The sequence below is a fragment of the Ranitomeya variabilis genome, chromosome 4 (genome assembly GCF_051348905.1).
Source record: "Ranitomeya variabilis isolate aRanVar5 chromosome 4, aRanVar5.hap1, whole genome shotgun sequence".
In the NCBI taxonomy this organism is placed as follows: domain Eukaryota; kingdom Metazoa; phylum Chordata; class Amphibia; order Anura; family Dendrobatidae; genus Ranitomeya; species Ranitomeya variabilis.
Genome location: NC_135235.1, coordinates 239189285 through 239207883, shown reverse-complemented (window position 1 = coordinate 239207883; position 18599 = coordinate 239189285). Strand labels below are relative to the sequence as shown.

Below are 18599 nucleotides of genomic sequence, written 5' to 3'. Positions count from 1 at the left end.
ACTATTTGGGAGGGGGATGTACTGACCATCGGGGAGGGTCTCGGGTTGATAATGACTATTGGGGAGGGGGATGTACTGACCATCGGGGAGGGTGTCGGGGTGATAGTGACTATTGGGGAGGGGGATGTACTGACCATCGGGAGGGTCTCGGGGTGATGGTTACCATTGGGGAGGGTCTCGGGGTGATGCTGACTATTGGGGAGGGGGATGTACTGACCATCGGGGAGGGTTTGGGGTGATGGTGACTATTGGGGAGGGGGATGTACTGACCATCGAGGAGGGTCTCGGGGTGGTAGTGACTATTGGGGAGGGGGATGTACTGACCATCGGGAGGGTCTCGGGGTGATAGTGACTATTGGGGAGGGGGATGTACTGACCATCGGGAGGGTCTCGGGGTGATAGTGACTATTGAGGAGGGGGATGTACTGACCATCGGGAGGGTCTCGGGGTGATGGTGACTATTGGGGAGCGTCTAGGGGTCATGCTGGCTATTGGGGAGGGGAATGTACTGACCATCGGGGAGTGTCTTGGGGTGATGGTGACTATTGGGGAGGGGGATGTACTGACCGTCGGGGAGTGTCTCGGAGTGATAGTGACTATTGGGGAGGGGGATGTACTGACCATCGGGGAGGGTCTCGGGGTGATGGTGACTATTGGGGAGGGGGATGTACTGACCATCGGGGAGGGTTTCGGGGTGATGGTGACTATTGGGGAGGGGGATGTACTGGCCATCGGGGAGGGTTTGAGGTGATGGTGACTATTGGGGAGGGGGATGTACTGACCATCGAGGAGGGTTTCGGGTTGATAGTGACTATTGGGGAGGGGGATGTACTGACCATCGGGGAGGGTCTCGGGGTGATAGTGACTATTGGGGAGGGGGATGTACTGACCATCGGGAGGGTCTCGGGGTGATGGTTACCATTGGGGAGGGTCTCAGGGTGATGCTGACTATTGGGGAGGGGGATGTACTGACCATCGGGGAGGGTCTCGGGAGATGGTGACTATTGGGGAGGGGGATGTACTGCCTCCTGCTGGTAGAATTGAGTAGCGCTCAGGATTTCAGCATTCTCATGGCCTCGGTGCGCCGCCGGCTCTGCGCGGTTGGTTGGATAATTATTGGGGCATTTTGAGTAATTGTTCAGTGCAGATCGTTCATGGGAAGCCCATGTTATAGCACGATAGGTTGGGTTTCGGGCTGCCATGTGGCCCCTGTGTAGAGGGGCCTGGCTCTTGCTGGCCGCATCCCTTACTGGAAGGGGAGAACTGGCGTCATGCCGCCCTGGCTGGTGGTTAGAGGGGTGATGGTGGCAGCATAAGCGACCCCTCACACTTCTGTATCCGCTGGTCTGAGCCACACAGGCTATTGTACCACACATCACATGTCAGACCAGTGGCAGCCATCGGGGGGCACCACATTCACACCTGGAGACAAATAAGAGTCAGATTCGTCAGTGATACAAAGTATAATAATGTGACAACAAGAAATACAAACAGTCTATATACAAGGAACGTGGGAACGGGCGAGGAGAAGGCGCCGGGCGTAACAACTCCCACTCCACAGGGGCGCCTGAGAAAAGCCCCCAAATTACACTGTGGTCTTATAATAATGTATATATTAATTTGTGGCAATAACGTGCGGTTAAATTGTCCCCGTTCTGCACATGGTGCCCCTCCTGTTGCCTTTGGTACCTCCTGGATGAGTATGTGCAGTGTGTCCGCTGCCCCCGACACTGACCGTGTGTCTAGAGTGCACTTTCCTTCTGTGCACCGTCTGCTCCTGTACAGCCAGCCTGATTTTTTTTTTTCTCTTCTGCCATCTACATTAATATATCGGCACAGATCAGTAGTCCTGCACTGTACTTTGCTCTGCCGCCACAGCGGAGCACTGCAGCGCTGACCCTAGCGAGGCTGAGCTGTGTTCGATGCCTTCTGTAAAGTGAAACTGCTAAGGCTATGTGCACACAGTGCAGATTTGCCTGTGGATTCGCAGCATTTTTCCATCAGGTTGACAGTACCATGTAAACCTATGGAAAACCAAATCCGCAGTGCCCACGGTGCGGAAAATACAGCGCGGAAACGTAGCGTTGTATTTTCCGCAGCATGTCAATCGTTTGTGCGGATTCCACAGCGTTTTACACTTGCTCCTCAATAGGAATCCACAGGTGAAATCCACACAAAAAAATGCAGTAAATCTGCAGGTAAAACGCAGTGCATTTTACCTGCGGATTTGTCAAAGACGGTGTGGAAAAATTCGCACACGAATCCGCACCGTGGGCACATAGCCTTATGCTGCTCAGTTGATGCATATGACAGAAGATAATTATTTGCCATGTGCATCAGCAGAGTGGCTTTCGCTGTTGTGCAACATTCATCTGTCAGCAGCAGCAGTCATCAAACACAGCTCAGCCCTTCTTGTGTCCACTCTGCTTATTTGGTTTATCTGGCAGATTACCAATAAGTCTGCGATTGTGGGAATAACCCTTTGATGTTGGAAAATCCTGATTACTGTGCTTGATGCCTGGACTGAAGGAATCCCCAGCTCTGGCCCCCCTGCTGGCCTATTATAGTATAGCAGGTATGACTGCTGCAGCTCGTGGTCCTCCCCCACCCCCCCATGATGTCATAGCCCATGTTTTTTTTTTCCCTGTGATGCCATAGTTGGTGGTTCTCATCCCCCCCGATGATGTCGTCATTCATGGTTCTCATCTCTCCACCCCCGCCCATGTGATGTCATATCTCGCAGCTATGCAATGTGTGTATGTGTCTCTATGAGTAACCCATTCACTTTCTTCACCCTTTGAGTGGGGACACGTGAAGAGCCACGACGCCCTCAAGTCATTACTAGGGACCCCCGACCTGTCCCATGACTCCATGTGCTCTGTGTGACCTGCAAATCTGCGGCCACCGTCGGGACGGGCTCGCTGTGGTCACCGTCTGGGTGGGCTAGCTGCGGTCACCGTCGGGGTGGGCTCGCTGCAGGCACCGTCGGGGCGGGCTGGCTGTGGCCACCGTCTAGGCGGGCTAGCTGCGGTCACCGTCTGGGCGGGCTCACTGCGGTCACCATTTGGGCGGGCTCACTGCGGTCACCGTCTGGGCGGGCTCACTGTGGCCACCGTCGGGGCGGTCTGGCTGCAGCCAACGTCGGGGGCGGTTTCGATGCTGCCTCCATCTGGCGGTCTGGCTGCGGCCATCGTAAGGAAGGGTTCGCTGGGGCGGTCTCGCTGCGGCCATCGTCAGGGGCGGTCTCGCTGCAGTCACCTCTGGTGCATTCACGCTGATCATGACTTTGGGGCGTATAATTCGGGGATATGATCGGGGGAAGTGTTGCTGCCGTGTCTCAGATTTTAATTTCAGTCCGGAAGGTTTGGTGGTCCGCGTGCTTGCTGGGGCTTCTCTCGGCCTTTACAGTTAACATGCCGTTGTCCCCCAGGGCGGAGGTCACTGTTGTGGGGTCCACGTCTTCGGGCAGTTGGCACTTGTGGGTGAAGGTGTTCATGATGGTCCCATCTGTGGCCAACTGAAGAGGAAGGTAAAGAACATGTGTTAGAGGATTCTCTCCAGTCAGAGCAGTAAAATCCGAGCCACAGCACATCTGCTGCTTTTCAGTTAGCTCTCAGTTTACCTCTGCAGGAGAAAACCTGATGTAACAGCAGAATAGTGAGTGTAGCTCTGGAGGATAAGACCTGATGTAACAGCAGAATAGTGAGTGCAGCTCTGGAGGATAAGACCTGATGTAACAGCAGAATAGTGACCGCAGCTCTGGAGGATAAGACCTGTTGTAACAGCAGAATAGTGACTGCAGCTCTGGAGGATAAGACCTGATGTAACTCAGGATCAGGGCAGGTGTACGCATCTCCTCCGTGTATGTCCGGCTTCTCACATCTGTATTTCAGGGTCCGTGTACGGATTGCGATGCTGGACTGACTGGGGGTCTCCTGACGTGAACCCTCCGGGGCATAGTTGAGGCTGTTAGTTCAGGTTAGGACACCGACGAACGGTCCGGAAATTGTTATTAGTAAAGGACTGTGGAAAGTTGTGAAGCTGCCTTATATTCAGGACTTCCTGGGGGTCACTTACTTTCTCAGCGTGCACCTCAATCTGATTGTTGGACGTGGTGACAATGATGTCTTCCGGGGAGAAATCTCTGACATCCACCTCAAACTGGTAAGTGTTTCCCAAAGTCTTCACATTCTGAGTGGAGCCCCCTGCAGGAAGAGAAGTGAACATCAGGAGATAAGAATGAACAGCCACATATAGGATGCCCCAGAGCTGCACTCGCAATTCTGAAAGCTTCTCTGCTACTTTACTGTCTGCACAGAGCAATCGACAGTGATTGCAGGAAGTGTCATGTCTGCACCAGACTCTGTAGAGTCAACCGATGTAGGAAGCAGTCACCATACCCCCCAACCACACTGATGGGGGCACCTGTGTACAAGCGTACTGTTTCCAATAACACCAGGATAGTGAGTGCAGCTCTGGGGTATAATACAGGATGTAACTCAGGATCAGTAATGTATGTACACAGTGACTGCACCAGCAGAATAGCGAGTGCAGCTCTGGAGTATAATACAGGATGTAACTCAGGATCAGTAATGTATGTACACAGTGACTGCACCAGCAGAATAGCGAGTGCAGCTCTGGAGTATAATACAGGATGTAACTCAGGATCAGTAATGTAATGTATGTACACAGTGACTGCACCAGCAGAATAGTGAGTGCTGCTCTGGGGTATAATACAGGATGTAACTCAGGATCAGTAATGTATGTACAAAGTGACTGCACCAGCAGAATAGTGAGTGCAGCTCTGGAGTATAATACAGGATGTAACTCAGGATCAGTAATGTAATGTATGTACACAGTGACTGCACCAGCACAATAGTGAGTGCAGCTCTGGGGTATAATACAGGAGGTAACTCAGGATCAGTAATGTAATGTATGTACACAGTGACTGCACCAGCACAATAGTGAGTGCAGCTCTGGGGTATAATACAGGAGATAACTCAGGATCAGTAATGTAATGTATGTACACAGTGACTGCACCAGCACAATAGTGAGTGCAGCTCTGGGGTATAATACAGGATGTTACTCAGGATCAGTAATGTAATGTATGTACACAGTGACTGCACCAGCACAATAGTGAGTGCAGCTCTGGGGTGTAATACAGGAGGTAACTCAGGATCAGTAATGTAATGTATGTACACAGTGACTGCACCAGCAGAATAGTAAGTGCAGCTCTGGGGTACAATACAGGATGTAACTCCGGATCAGTAATGTAATGTATGTACACAGTGACTGCACCAGCAGAATAGTGAGTGCAGCTCTGGGGTATAATACAGGATGTAACTCAGGATCAGTAATGTATGTACACAGTGACTGCACCAGCAGAATAGCGAGTGCAGCTCTGGAGTATAATACAGGATGTAACTCAGGATCAGTAATGTATGTACACAGTGACTGCACCAGCAGAATAGCGAGTGCAGCTCTGGAGTATAATACAGGATGTAACTCAGGATCAGTAATGTAATGTATGTACACAGTGACTGCACCAGCAGAATAGTGAGTGCTGCTCTGGGGTATAATACAGGATGTAACTCAGGATCAGTAATGTATGTACAAAGTGACTGCACCAGCAGAATAGTGAGTGCAGCTCTGGAGTATAATACAGGATGTAACTCAGGATCAGTAATGTAATGTATGTACACAGTGACTGCACCAGCACAATAGTGAGTGCAGCTCTGGGGTATAATACAGGAGGTAACTCAGGATCAGTAATGTAATGTATGTACACAGTGACTGCACCAGCACAATAGTGAGTGCAGCTCTGGGGTATAATACAGGAGATAACTCAGGATCAGTAATGTAATGTATGTACACAGTGACTGCACCAGCACAATAGTGAGTGCAGCTCTGGGGTATAATACAGGATGTTACTCAGGATCAGTAATGTAATGTATGTACACAGTGACTGCACCAGCACAATAGTGAGTGCAGCTCTGGGGTGTAATACAGGAGGTAACTCAGGATCAGTAATGTAATGTATGTACACAGTGACTGCACCAGCAGAATAGTAAGTGCAGCTCTGGGGTACAATACAGGATGTAACTCCGGATCAGTAATGTAATGTATGTACACAGTGACTGCACCAGCAGAATAGTGAGTGCAGCTCTGGGGTATAATACAGGATGTAACTCAGGATCAGTAATGTAATGTATGTACACAGTGACTGCACCAGCAGAATAGTGAGTGCAGATCTGGGGTATAATACAGGAGGTAACTCAGGATCAGTAATGTAATGTATGTACACAGTGACTGCACCAGCAGAATAGTAAGTGCAGCTCTGGGGTACAATACAGGATGTAACTCCGGATCAGTAATGTAATGTATGTACACAGTGACTGCACCAGCAGAATAGTGAGTGCAGCTCTGGAGGATAATACAGGATGTAACTCAGGATCAGTAATGTAATGTATGTACACAGTGACTGCACCAGCAGAATAGTGAGTGCAGCTCTGGAGAATAATACAGGATGTAACTCAGGATCAGTAATCTAATGTTTGTACACAGTGTCTGCACCAGCAGAATAGTGAGTGCAGCTCTGGAGGATAATACAGGATGTAACTCAGGATCAGTAATGTAATGTATGTACACAGTGACTGCACCAGCACAATAGTGAGTGCAGCTCTGGGGTATAATACAGGAGGTAACTCAGGATCAGTAATGTAATGCATGTACACAGTGACTGCACCAGCACAATAGTGAGTGCAGCTCTGGGGTATAATACAGGTGTTAACTCAGGATCAGTAATGTATGTACACAGTGACTGCACCAGCAGAATAGTGAGTGCAGCTCTGGAGTATAATACAGGATGTAACTCAGGATCAGCAATGTAATGCATGTGCACAGTGACTGCTCCAGCAGGATAGTGAGTGCAGCTCTGCTCAGCTGCTGCTCACTGTGTTGATTGTGGGTGCAGTCTCTGCTGAGCCTGCTGTGTGCTCCTGAGCTCCTGGGAACCACCACCTCTCTGCCCGGGGACCTGCTCTCTCTCTTACCCAGGGAGTGAGTGGGTTTCCTGGGATGAATGAGGGGGCCAAGTCCCAGGCTTCTGCTTCCCGGACCAGGCTGGCGGGGGGCAATAGGAACCAGCAACCAGCCTGCACATCAGAGGATTTGGGGGTGAGACGCTCCACCAGGAGTCGCAGCAATGTGACTCCTACTCCCCCCAGGTCTGCAGAGACCCAGAGAAGCTGTAAGGCTTCCATGGAGGAGAAGCCTGCTAGCATGCAGGATGACAGCCCTTCCGGAGGAAAGCTGAGTGCTCACGGAGGTGAGGCCGACCTCACTGAGGAGGGTTGTGCGCTGCAGAGACCCCGGGAGTCTGTGTCCACCTATGCCTCCCGGGTCATGAGCCACCTCCGTGAGTATGAAGAGGCAAGTAAGAGATTGAGAAGGCTCCGGGAGGAGCTGCGCTGCACAAGCGCAAAAGCTGCAGGTGCCTCCAGACCCAGGAAGATGCAATTCCAGGCAGAGGTAAAGAGGCTGAAGCTTGAAATTAATGACCTGGAGGTAAGAAAAGCGTTTATCCAAGAAAAAAGTGGACCATTTAAAGAAAAATTGCAAAATTAAGACCGATTCAGAGAAATGGCTGGTAACAGAGAGCAAAGGCAGTAAGGGCTGCAGCCTGGGAGCCAGGTGGATGATGATGATGATGATGAGAAGAAGGAGGATGACCAGCAGAAAGCCCCACCTGGCAGCCTGCTTAGTCACTCACAGGCCACGTGCAGCGAGCTCCCTGCTGGACAGGCGACAATGACATCTCGTCGCAGTTCTGCTGGCTCTGGGGAGGACAGTGACAACATCTGCCAGGGAGGGGCGCTAATGGCAAAGATCAAGCTCCTGGAGTCCCCAGTGTGCCTTCAGAACTTCCATCTTGGTGATGATTTACCAGAGGAGGCACCTGGTGGCCACAAGAAAAAGGTAAAGAAGATCAAACCTAAGCTCCAGGAAGCGGTAAACTATGTGTATGCCCCCCTCCCTGTACCCCCTGAGTCGGCTGCAGGGTCAGCTCACTGTATAAGCCCCGTTGCCCAGCCCAGCCCGGGTTCTGCTGTGGATCCGGTGCAAAGGCACGGGGAGATTACAAAGCACGGTAGTGAGGCGCAGAGCTCCGTCTCTGCTTGTAGTAGCGGGGACGTAGCAGCAGGTGCATCAGCCGAGAGGCTGGACAGTGAGGGTGGCCCGGCGGCGGACGAAAAATCAGGCCACGATACTGTGGTGCGCTCCCCAGTGGGAGGGGGGAGCATCCCGGTGTCAGGGGCAGCTCCGGTAGCCTTGGTGCCCCTGAATGCTGTTGCCGCTGATCACTTAGTTGAGAAGCGGCGGCAGTGTGAGGGTGTTACCGGGGCTGGGCGTTCCGGTCCTCCCACCAAAGTCCTGTTCTGTGTTGGCGTCGCTGGTCAACAAGATGCTGATATAAAGGATCAGCGGCGCACCACAGTGGCGAAAGATCAGCGGCGCCTGGTATCGGCAGTAAAGCAGCGGAAAATATCATCTGATGATGCGGAGGGCACACGTAAGACCAGGGGTGAGGTCGCCTCCAGTTCTGTGGAGGAGACTCAGCCCCTTGTGCCTGATGATGCGGAGGTCAAAGTGTCACCCCCTGTTGTCACTGGTCCAGCAGGAGTGAATGTGATGGTGGGTATGGATGAGGAAAACTCTTTGTCTAGTGGTGTGGTTGCTGGTTTGGTAGAGGGTGAGGGGGTTATGGAGGTGGGTAATGGTGATGCTGTTGGTGTGGATGTGGTCACTGGTCCGGTTGCCCCCCCGGTGGTGGCAGCACCTGTCAGGAGTTTTGCCGCTGTCACCTACGGGGGAAATAGGGCATCCTCCTCGTCTCCGGGCTCTGGGGACGGCATGTTGCAACGGCGTCTCCTGGAGGCTCTAAAGAAGGGAGAGAGATCACTAATGGTAGAGGATCGAGAGGTTGATCTATCCTTCTGGATAGAGAGGCATGGCCTCGGGGCCTTCCGAGAGCAAAGAGGGGGGGATACAGTGTGGTCCCTCCCAACAGCTGGGCCAGGTAGTGTGCGTAGGAATGTGGTCTGTCTTCGGTGGAGGGGCAGTGATGCTTGTCCTCCAAGGTCTAAAGTTGTGGAGCTCCTGCTGAGGATGGGCTTCAAGGCGATTGACATCTATGCCTTGATACATCCCTATTCCACACCTGAGTTTGATGTCAGCTTTGTTCGGCCGGAGGGGCTTGAGCTCTTCTGGTCGAACTATGACTTGGCAAAAAATGAGCCTGGCTGGCGAGACTTTGCCGTTCAGGTGGTGTCTCGCCAAAACCAAGTCAAGAAAGTGACCGTGATGACTTGTAACGAGTCGCTTTCTTGTTATGACATCATGACGTGGCTTGGCCGGTATGGAGAGGTGGTAGAAATGCCAAAGAAAAACCGTGACGAGTTTGGTATCTGGTCAGGGGCCTGGACGTTTATGGTAAAACTTAAGCATTCAGGTGGTACGGTTGCCCACATACCATCATCTGCCTTCCTGGGTAGGGATCGTATCCTGGTCTTCTACCAGGGGCAACCGAAGCTCTGTCACAAGTGCGGCGACCCTACACACTTCAGCGTAAACTGCACTGTGCAGAAGTGTGCATTGTGTGGGGATATCGGCCATCTTGCTGCATCTTGTGTGGAGATTAGGTGCCACCTGTGTGGTGAGTTAGGTCACCCATTCAGCCGTTGTCCTCGCTCCTTCGCTAACGCAGTTGTGACCCCGGTGGGAGAAAGCCGTGAGGCTGATTCTGCTGTTGAAGGGACTAGCCGGGGTGAGGGAGCTGAGGGGCCAAGGAAGAAAAGCAATAAAAAGACGCCTGCCCAGCTAAGGCGTCTAGACAAGAGCAGACAGGATAGGGAGCTGGGCGAGCCTCGGGCTACTGGGCCGGCCCCTGTTCTGGATGCCAGTCTTGCTGCTGAGGCCCCGAGGGATGATGAGTTGGATGAGGAGGTCAGGAGGATCCACAGGGAGGAAAGTGCCACTGCCTCAGAGTCCTCCCATTATGAAGGTATGGATGAGGATAATAGGCAGTGGCTAGAGGACAAGCGTAAGCTCGGCACCAAAAAGAAGAGAAAGAAGGGAGATAAAAAATCTTCTCCCGCTCTGACCAAGGTACCTAAGGAAGGAAAAACCGACTCCCCTCTGGTTGGTCTTTCTAACCAGTTCCAAGCCCTTGAAAACATCTCTTCCTCTGAGGAGGAAGCTGAGGGTGAGGTTCTGGCTTTGGCGGGGCTCACAAGGGACGCCGAGTCTCCTTCTTCGGGGAATGTAAGATCCTTGGAGGGAGGGACTGGCCCAGAGTCCGGAGACAAGGACGATAAAAATAAAAAACACGTGGGAATGGATACCTCATTGTCATTAAAGAGGGGGAAGGATTCCTCCTCTGAGGCAGAGGATAAGGGTAGTGGGAAAAAGAAAGCCATCTAACTCAATCACCAATGATGGCGGAACCCACTCCGTTGACGCTGGCGTCCATTAATGTCGCCAGCATAAAGTCAAATACAGCTAGATTTGCGGCCTTTGATTTTCTCAGCCGGGTTGAAGCTGATATTTTCTTTTTGCAAGAGACCAGGCTGCCAAACATGGCAGATGTGTTTAAAGCTAAGAGGGAGTGGAGACTTGGGCCCTCCTATTGGTCTCTTGCGGCCGAGCCGTATAGCGGAGTGGCGGTCCTTTTTACCGCACCGGTGGAATGCCGACGGGTTATTGAGTTAGAAATGGGGAGGTGCCTGATCTTAGATGTCCTCATGAAGGGACAAGAGCTCCGGCTCATCAACATCTATGGTCCCCAATCTAAGTGGGACCGGAAGTGTCTCTTTATGAGGATCAAGCCCTACCTTTTTACAAGTCGGCAGGTTGTCTTTGGAGGGGACTTCAATGCTGTCACGAGGCCCCGAGATAGAGGAGGTTCCAGAGATAAGCTGACTTATGATAGCGTCGCCCTTAATAGTATAGCTAGTGAGGCTCGCCTGGTGGATGTCGACATTCGGCACACCCCAGGCCACGAGGGGTTCACCTATCATAGAGGTAACTGTAGGTCCAGAATAGATAGGTTTTATTTAAAGGAGGAAGCTGTCTCTTCAGCAGTGTCTGTTGTTGAGGTGGAGTTCTCCGACCACTGTTTAATTTTGTTTTCTCTGAATGTTAGAGACCCTCCGGATGGGAAGAGGCTTTTGGAGGCTCAATTCGTCTCTCTTGGAAGAAGCGGAGATAAGACAGTCCTTTGAGGATTTTCTTCAGAGCCAGGTACCCTTACTGGATCTTTGTAGTAGTAAGTCAGAGTGGTGGGAGATGTTCAAGGAAAGGGTGGCAAGATTCTTCCGCCAGCTCTCGAGCCTCAGGAATCTGAGCAGGTACCGCCTGTATCAGGGTTTGAGGAGGAAACTCGAAAAGTTCTCATACACTTTATGCAGTTAATAGCCTCTGTGTCTGTACTGCTACATATTTAGGCAGTTAACTGGTTCATGCAGCTTTACATGAACACCCGAGCCTTACACTATGGCTGGTCCAAATAACTAAAGCAATTGTTACCATCCACCTCTCGTGTCTCCCCTTTTCCTCATCGTTTGTAAGCTTGCGAGCAGGGCCCTCATTCCTCCTGGTATCTGTTTTGAACTGTGATTTCTGTTATGCTGTAATGTCTATTGTCTGTACAAGTCCCCTCTATAAGTTGTAAAGCGCTGCGGAATATGTTGGCGCTATATAAATAAAATTATTATTACTATTATTATTAACATCTTGTCTCAACTGGAGGTAGCCGCGAGGAGATCTCCAGAGTGAAATCTTTGCTTATGAGGTGTCAGTACGATAGACACGCATCTTTGGTTTTTGAGAGGGATTACGGGAAGTACCGCTCGCCCGACCCTTACAGAAACTGCAAGATGTCAGTGAATAGTAAAGTGGTTACAGGACTGGTCGACACTAGGGGGTCCCTGAGGCGATCCAGATCAGGGATCCTGGAGGTTGTCAGATCCTTCTACTCGCACCTCTTGGGGAAGAGGGATCTTGATTGGGATGAGATGTCGGCTTTCCTGGCAGAAGCTGTCCCCGAACCAGGGGTAGACCCCTCTCTTGACGTTTTGACAGAAATGATCAGGGAAGAGGAAGTTCAGTTGGCGATTGAAGGGCTTGCTCCCAAAAAATCGCCTGGTCCAGATGGCTTAACATCTGAATTCTATAAGACCTTTAAGGACGTTTTGGTTCCCCTCTTGACTGAGATATTCAATGAGTGTCTTTCCTCGGGCACTCTGCCGAAGTCAATGAGGAGGTCTGCTCTGATCATCTTGTCAAAGGGTAAGGACCCATCTTGCATTGAGAATTGGCGTCCCATAGCGCTTCTCAATGCAGACAGGAAGGTTCTGGCAAAGGTGCTGTTTAATCGGCTGCTGAAATTTGCACCCCGACTCCTTTCGGGGGCCCAGCATTGCTCTGTTCCAGGCCGCAGCACATTTAGTGCTGTGCTCTGTGTCCGAGAGGCAGTGGAGCAGGGTAGGGCTGGTCACTGGAAGGGGTACATGCTGTCACTGGACCAGGCAAAAGCGTTTGATCGGGTTAATCACGAGTACCTCTGGTCCGTCCTTCTGAGATATGGCCTGCCGGGGGGGTTTGTTGATTTGCTTAAGACCTTGTACAGTGGGGCAGAGAGTTTCCCGCTTGTGAATGGTTGGATTGGTAGCTCTTTTGAGGTTGGGTCCGGTGTTCGCCAGGGTTGTCCCTTGAGCCCGCTGCTGTACGTGTTTGCGATTGACCCTCTTCTTAGGAGGGTGGAGCGTGGACCGTTGGCCGGGATCGGGATGGATCAGGCAGCACCGGAAGCCACTCTGAGGGTGGTGGCGTATGCCGATGATGTCACTGTGTTTGCTTCCTCTCACGAGGAGGCAGGGTGGCTGATGTCAGAGGTAGATCGCTACTCGGAGGCATCCGGGTCCAAGATCAACCGGGATAAGTGTGAGAGTCTCTGGCTGGGAGGAGGAGATCCTGGTTTTGAGCTCCCGGACACCCTTCCAGGACCCAAAGTCTCTGCAAAAGTCCTTGGCATCGAATTTGGCCAGGGGGATTACCCCAAACAAAATTGGGACAGCAGGCTAGAGATCGCCACTCAGAAGGTGAACCAATGGAAGGGTTGGTCTTTGACCCTAAGGGAAAGGGTAAACCTGAGCAAAACTTACCTGCTCCCTTTACTGATTTATCTGGGCAGTGTGTGCATCTTGCCGGAATCTCTCTGGACTCGGGTCTACAGTTTGTTCTTCCAACTGTTATGGGGGAATAGACTGAACCTGGTCAAGAGGGAGGTTACTTACCGTACGAGGAGACTAGGAGGGTTGGGTATGGTCAACCCTGTGGTATTCCTTGTGGATACCTTCATTAAGATCAATATCGCAAACCTCTGGAAAGAGAGGGCTCCTCCGTGGGTATTCTCCTGTAGGGGATGGTTTCAGCCTTTCTTCCAGGAATGGGAGACAGGAGGGCAAGTGAAGGATCTTCGCACACCGCATGGACATCTTCCGGCTTACGCTACCTTGGTTCTGAAGGTAATTCGTCGGTGGGGTCTGGGAATGTGGGAGATCAGGACTCTGCCAAGGAAACTACTTGACAGTAGGGTTCTGTTGACCCATTTCCAGAGGCCTCTGGCGCTCAGGGACTGCCCAAGTCGGGATCTTGGGGTGGGTTTGCATCTTTTGAATTCTATCAGGATCCCCTCGAAGTTTTGGGACTTGGCTTGGCGCTGCTTCCATGGGAAACTGTGTGTGAGGGACAATCTGAAGTGTAGGAGCTCTGAGGACAGGAATTGTCCTCGGGAGCATTGTGGTACCTTGCTGGAAAGCATGGACCACTTCCTGCTTCATTGTCCCTTCAACACAGAGGTGTACAGCAGGGTGGGCGCCTTCATTGGCTGGTCTCGGCTGGCCGGTCTCTCCTATGCGGAATGGGCATATGGAGCATTCGGAGACCTGGGTGGTCGGGACCGCTGCACCTTATTTCTAGTTAGCGCAGTGGTTAGGTATCACACGTGGAACGCACGGTGCTTAGTATCGACGCAACGAAAAATCCTCCCAGTGGACGATGTGTTTAGGACCATACTCTGTGACCTGGTGAAGGTGCGCTCTCTGGAGTATGGGAGACTGGGCGCACGGAGGGCCGCGCTCCTCTGGAGGGGCTTTTCTTTTAGTGTGCCCTAGTCTGGTCATCTCCTTTCCTGGTGGTGGGCTGCTGCTGACACTGTAGATTTTTGTTTTGTTTGATCATTATACAGTGATGTAGGGCTGCAGGCGCCGAACTTGGGCTTCGTGTTTTGTAATTATTGTGGTGTGTGCTGCTGTATATAATGTATATATTGTATATGGGGATATAGATTTGGGTGTAGGTATTAGGTTGGGTGGTGGGAAAAGGGGGGAGGTGGGATTATCTTGTGGGACTATGGGACACTGGGTTGTTTGGGGGAAAAACTGGCACTGCCTGATTTGGCCTATGGACGTTGGACATGGACTGAGGCATGAGACGCAGGACCAGCTCTCAGGTCAGTGCGGGGGGTTGGGAATGGAGGATAGCTTGTAGTATTGTATATATTTGTTTAATTTGTAGTTATTTTATTTAAAACTAAAAAAAAAAAAAAAAAAAAAAGTTCATGTATATAGTCTTTGTTTTCCATTGTTTATTTTATTTGTTATTATTATTTTGTTTGGTGACCGGACCTGAAGGTCAAAGTAGTTATTCTGTATATACTGTATAATATGTGTGAGAGGAGAGAATGAGTGGCTGGACCAGTGTTCAGTATACTGATTATTTTCTGGCTAATATTTTTGTTATGTTTTCTGCTATTATTGTTGTTATGTTTTTCATTTTTATAATAAAAGATCTACAGGAGGTAACTCAGGATCAGTAATGTAATGTATGTACACAGTGATTGCACCAGCAGAATAGTGAGTGCAGCTCTGGGGTATAATACAGGATGTAACTCAGGATCAGTAATGTATGTACACAGTGACTGCACCAGCAGAATAGTGTGTTCTGTACTCATTACCAGTTCTTATATTTCTGCTTGCTGTCAGTGAATGGGAACATCCAGGTGTCGGCATCTTTTCAGCTATTGAATGTAATCTATAATGTTTCTGATCACTGAGAGGAAGCAGAAGACTTGAAAATAACAATGAAAGTTGTGGAACATTTCATGAAACTGAGTCAGTTACATAGGACAGCGCCCAATGAGGGAAACTACCGTTCATAGCCTGCACTGGGGGCCGAGAACATACAATGTCGCACTAGATAATGCTCCAACTGACATCTGACGTGGCTATTATCAGTAAAGCCATGTAGTGGCCGACAGTGGGACTGACATCTGTGCTCAGGGTTGTGGTACTGCAACTCCCAGCAAGTCCTGTTAACGTTCCTTTACACACAAGATTAGGACACTGATGTTGATGATGGTGGTGATCCCTCTATGACGCGTCCCTGTAATCCTGGCAGATTCGGGAGCACCACCCCCATTAGACTAATATCCGCAGCCGTGTCTGACCTTCGCCCGCTCATGGTCACTCACCCCCATGTTTAGTGCATAAGCCCTGACTACTTTGCAGCATATCCAACTTGCCTGAGAATCCCAGGGGCTCATGGGGCCTCCTGAACTTGCCAAAATCCTCGGAGAAGATGCCCAAAGTCTTGTCCATGAAGGGTTCCCGGGGCTGCACGCTGGAGGACGAGGACGTCTGTTTGAAGCTGTGCTCCGAGCGGAAGGCCGACGACGATTGGAGGTTCATTGGAGGGACGGGTCAGTAGAGGAGCGTGGCGTCGAGAGGCTGGGGGCGATGTGAGGCTGGGGGCGATGTGAGGCTGGGGCCGCTGCCTGCTCGGTAAGTGCTGCATATCTGCCTGATTCCGGGCTTATATAGTGACGGCCCACCATCGCAGCCCCCCGGCCCCGGCTATATTTATCCTCCTGCACCATCTCTCCGGCAGCTGTGGAAAGTTTCAGTCCTGTGATCATGTGACCCCATTCTTCCGATGGTCCATAATATTCCCTCTCTGTTCCCGTGGGGGGATTTCCAGCATCACTGTATTATTCTAAATGCAGAGGGCGCCGCGCTGGGCCGCTCTACAGTGGCATGTAAAAGTCTGTGCCCCCCTGGTCAAAATTCCTGTTATTGTGAACAGTTCAGCAAGTTGAAGATGAACGACATTTCCTTTGTATTTTAGAGAAATATACACTCACCGGCCACTTTATTAGGTACACCATGCTAGTAACGGGTTGGACCCCCTTTTGCCTTCAGAACTGCCTCAATTCTTCGTGGCATAGATTCAACAAGGTGCTGGAAGCATTCCTCAGAGATTTTGGTCCATATTGACATGATGGCATCACACAGTTGCCGCAGATTTGTCGGCTGCACATCCCAAAGATGCTCCATACAAGGCAGGATGGATCCATGCTTTCATGTTGTTTACGCCAAATTCTGACCCTACCATCCGAATGTCGCAGCAGAAATCGAGACTCATCAGACCAAGCAACGTTTTTCCAATCTTCTACTGTCCAATTTCGATGAGCTTGTACAAATTGTAGCCTCAGTTTCCTGTTCTTAGCTGAAAGGAGTGGTACCCGGTGTGGTCTTCTGCTGCTGTAGCCCATCTGCCTCAAAGTTCGACGCACTGTGCGTTCAGAGATGCTCTTAGGCCTACCTTGGTTGTAACGGGTGGCGATTTGAGTCACTGTTGCCTTTCTATCAGCTCGAACCAGTCTGCCCATTCTCCTCTGACCTCTGGCATCAACAAGGCATTTCCGCCCACAGAACTGCCGCTCACTGGATTTTTTTTCTTTTTCGGACCATTCTCTGTAAACCCTAGAGATGGTTGTGCGTGAAAATCCCAGTAGATCAGCAGTTTCTGAAATACTCAGACCAGCCCTTCTGGCACCAACAACCATGCCACGTTCAAAGGCACTCAAATCACCTTTCTTCCCCATACTGATGCTCGGTTTGAACTGCAGGAGATTGTCTTGACCATGTCTACATGCCTAAATGCACTGAGTTGCCGCCATGTGATTGGCTGATTAGAAATTAAGTGTTAACAAGAAGTTGGACAGGTGTACCTAATAAAGTGGCCGGTGAGTGTATACAGTATATATGAACCTGCTGCCATTTGTGTCCTCGTGTAAGTGCACTTATTCCTATATGTATCCGACCACCCCTGACAAAGCGACCTCATGAGCGAAACGCGCTGGATTCAGGCTCCACATCGATTATACTTTGTATTTATATATGTATATTTTCTACGTTTACAGTGGCAACCAAAAGTTTAGCATTTTTTTTTTTTAAGTGTGATTCCTTCTGTCTGGTTGTTGTCGCCATTTTCCTGGCGATGAATTGAAGGTGCATGACATCGCCATCATACAAGACCTTAATTGTAGCCACAATGCTCTAGAATATCGGTGCGGTCATTTAATGAAGGAAAACCGACGGCCAAAAGTTCTGCATCTCCGATTTATCGAGGGATTGATTGTTACGATGACAGAACTTAGTGTTTTGTAGCCGAACCTCTCGCTTTATTACTGCACCGATGGGTCATTGAAGACATCCCGGGGGATCTTGTGCCATCTGTGATCAATTCATCTGTACTTCTCTGGGTCCGGGCCCCAACTCGTGTCCCTAACTCATCCCCAAGGATCTCTATAGGGTGTCAATCAGAGGATTGACTCGACCATTGCAACAGGCGGACATTTTTCTTTTGGTAACCAATTATTTTTTACTAGATTGGATGTGTGCTTAGGATCATTGTGTTGCTGAAGTTTCCAGCCCCGGCCTGCTCTGGTTTCACTATGTGGCAGCATTACATTCTCCAGTATATCCTTGTACGTGGCAGTATTCATATTTCCATCAATTACATGCAGAGGGCTGATGCAGAAAAACATGACATTGCCACCACCATGCTTCACTGTAGGCCTTTGGTACCTTCCATCATTACGTTTTTCCCATTGGACAGTCTATGTGCTGCTTGCCATTGCTACCAAACAGATTGAGCTTGGATTCATCCGACCACAACACCTTAGGCCAATCTGTCTTTTTCCGTTGCCCGTGTTCTTTGGCAAAGTGAGGTCGGATCTTCTGGTTCTTAGCAGAGATGAAAGTCTTCCTGCCTGGACCTTTTTGGCTTTTGCCTTATGTCACTCTCAGAATAATAAGTTCCTGACATCTGGGGATACATTTGGCTTTATCTTTTCCATGTTTTAACTGAAAAACACACACACACAAATGTAGCCAAAATTCGACTCATGACAAAATATGTAAAACCTTTGTCCCAGCGAAAACTAACAGATAAAGCGATGTCCGACACCATGTCCCTCTTCACGCTGACAGCCATTTGCTTCCGGCGTACTACAATCACCAGGAAAATGGCATCAAAACAAGCAGGAGTCATACTTTACAAAAAAAAAGCAAAACTCTTGTCCGCGGCTGTAAAACTGTGTACCGACAACGAGAGATGCCCGTTCTCTGATATTTGGGGTCTTCGGCCCCCGGATGTATTGTCCTTCCAGCGTCCTCCTTGTTGTTTCAGTCTTC

General features: G+C 50.3%; 2 protein-coding genes across 2 annotated transcripts in view; one reads left to right on the top strand and one right to left on the bottom strand.

Annotated features, from left to right (window-relative positions):
• Positions 1-1448: 1448 nt before the first annotated feature.
• Positions 1449-15809, bottom strand: HSPB7 (heat shock protein family B (small) member 7). Its single transcript, XM_077260418.1, has 3 exons — positions 15644-15809; positions 4078-4205; positions 1449-3517 (listed from the first exon to the last, which is right to left on the bottom strand). Exons 1-3 carry the CDS (start codon positions 15807-15809, stop codon positions 3338-3340), a joined length of 474 nt encoding a protein of 157 aa, XP_077116533.1. The 3' UTR covers positions 1449-3337.
• LOC143770612 (chloride channel protein ClC-Kb-like) overlaps positions 15687-18599 on the top strand; it is a 78943-nt gene continuing 76030 nt past the window's right edge. Inside the window, exon 1 of the mRNA XM_077260415.1 lies at positions 15687-15820. The gene's annotated coding sequence lies outside the window, so the exon portion shown is untranslated. The remainder of the gene's footprint in view (positions 15821-18599) is intronic.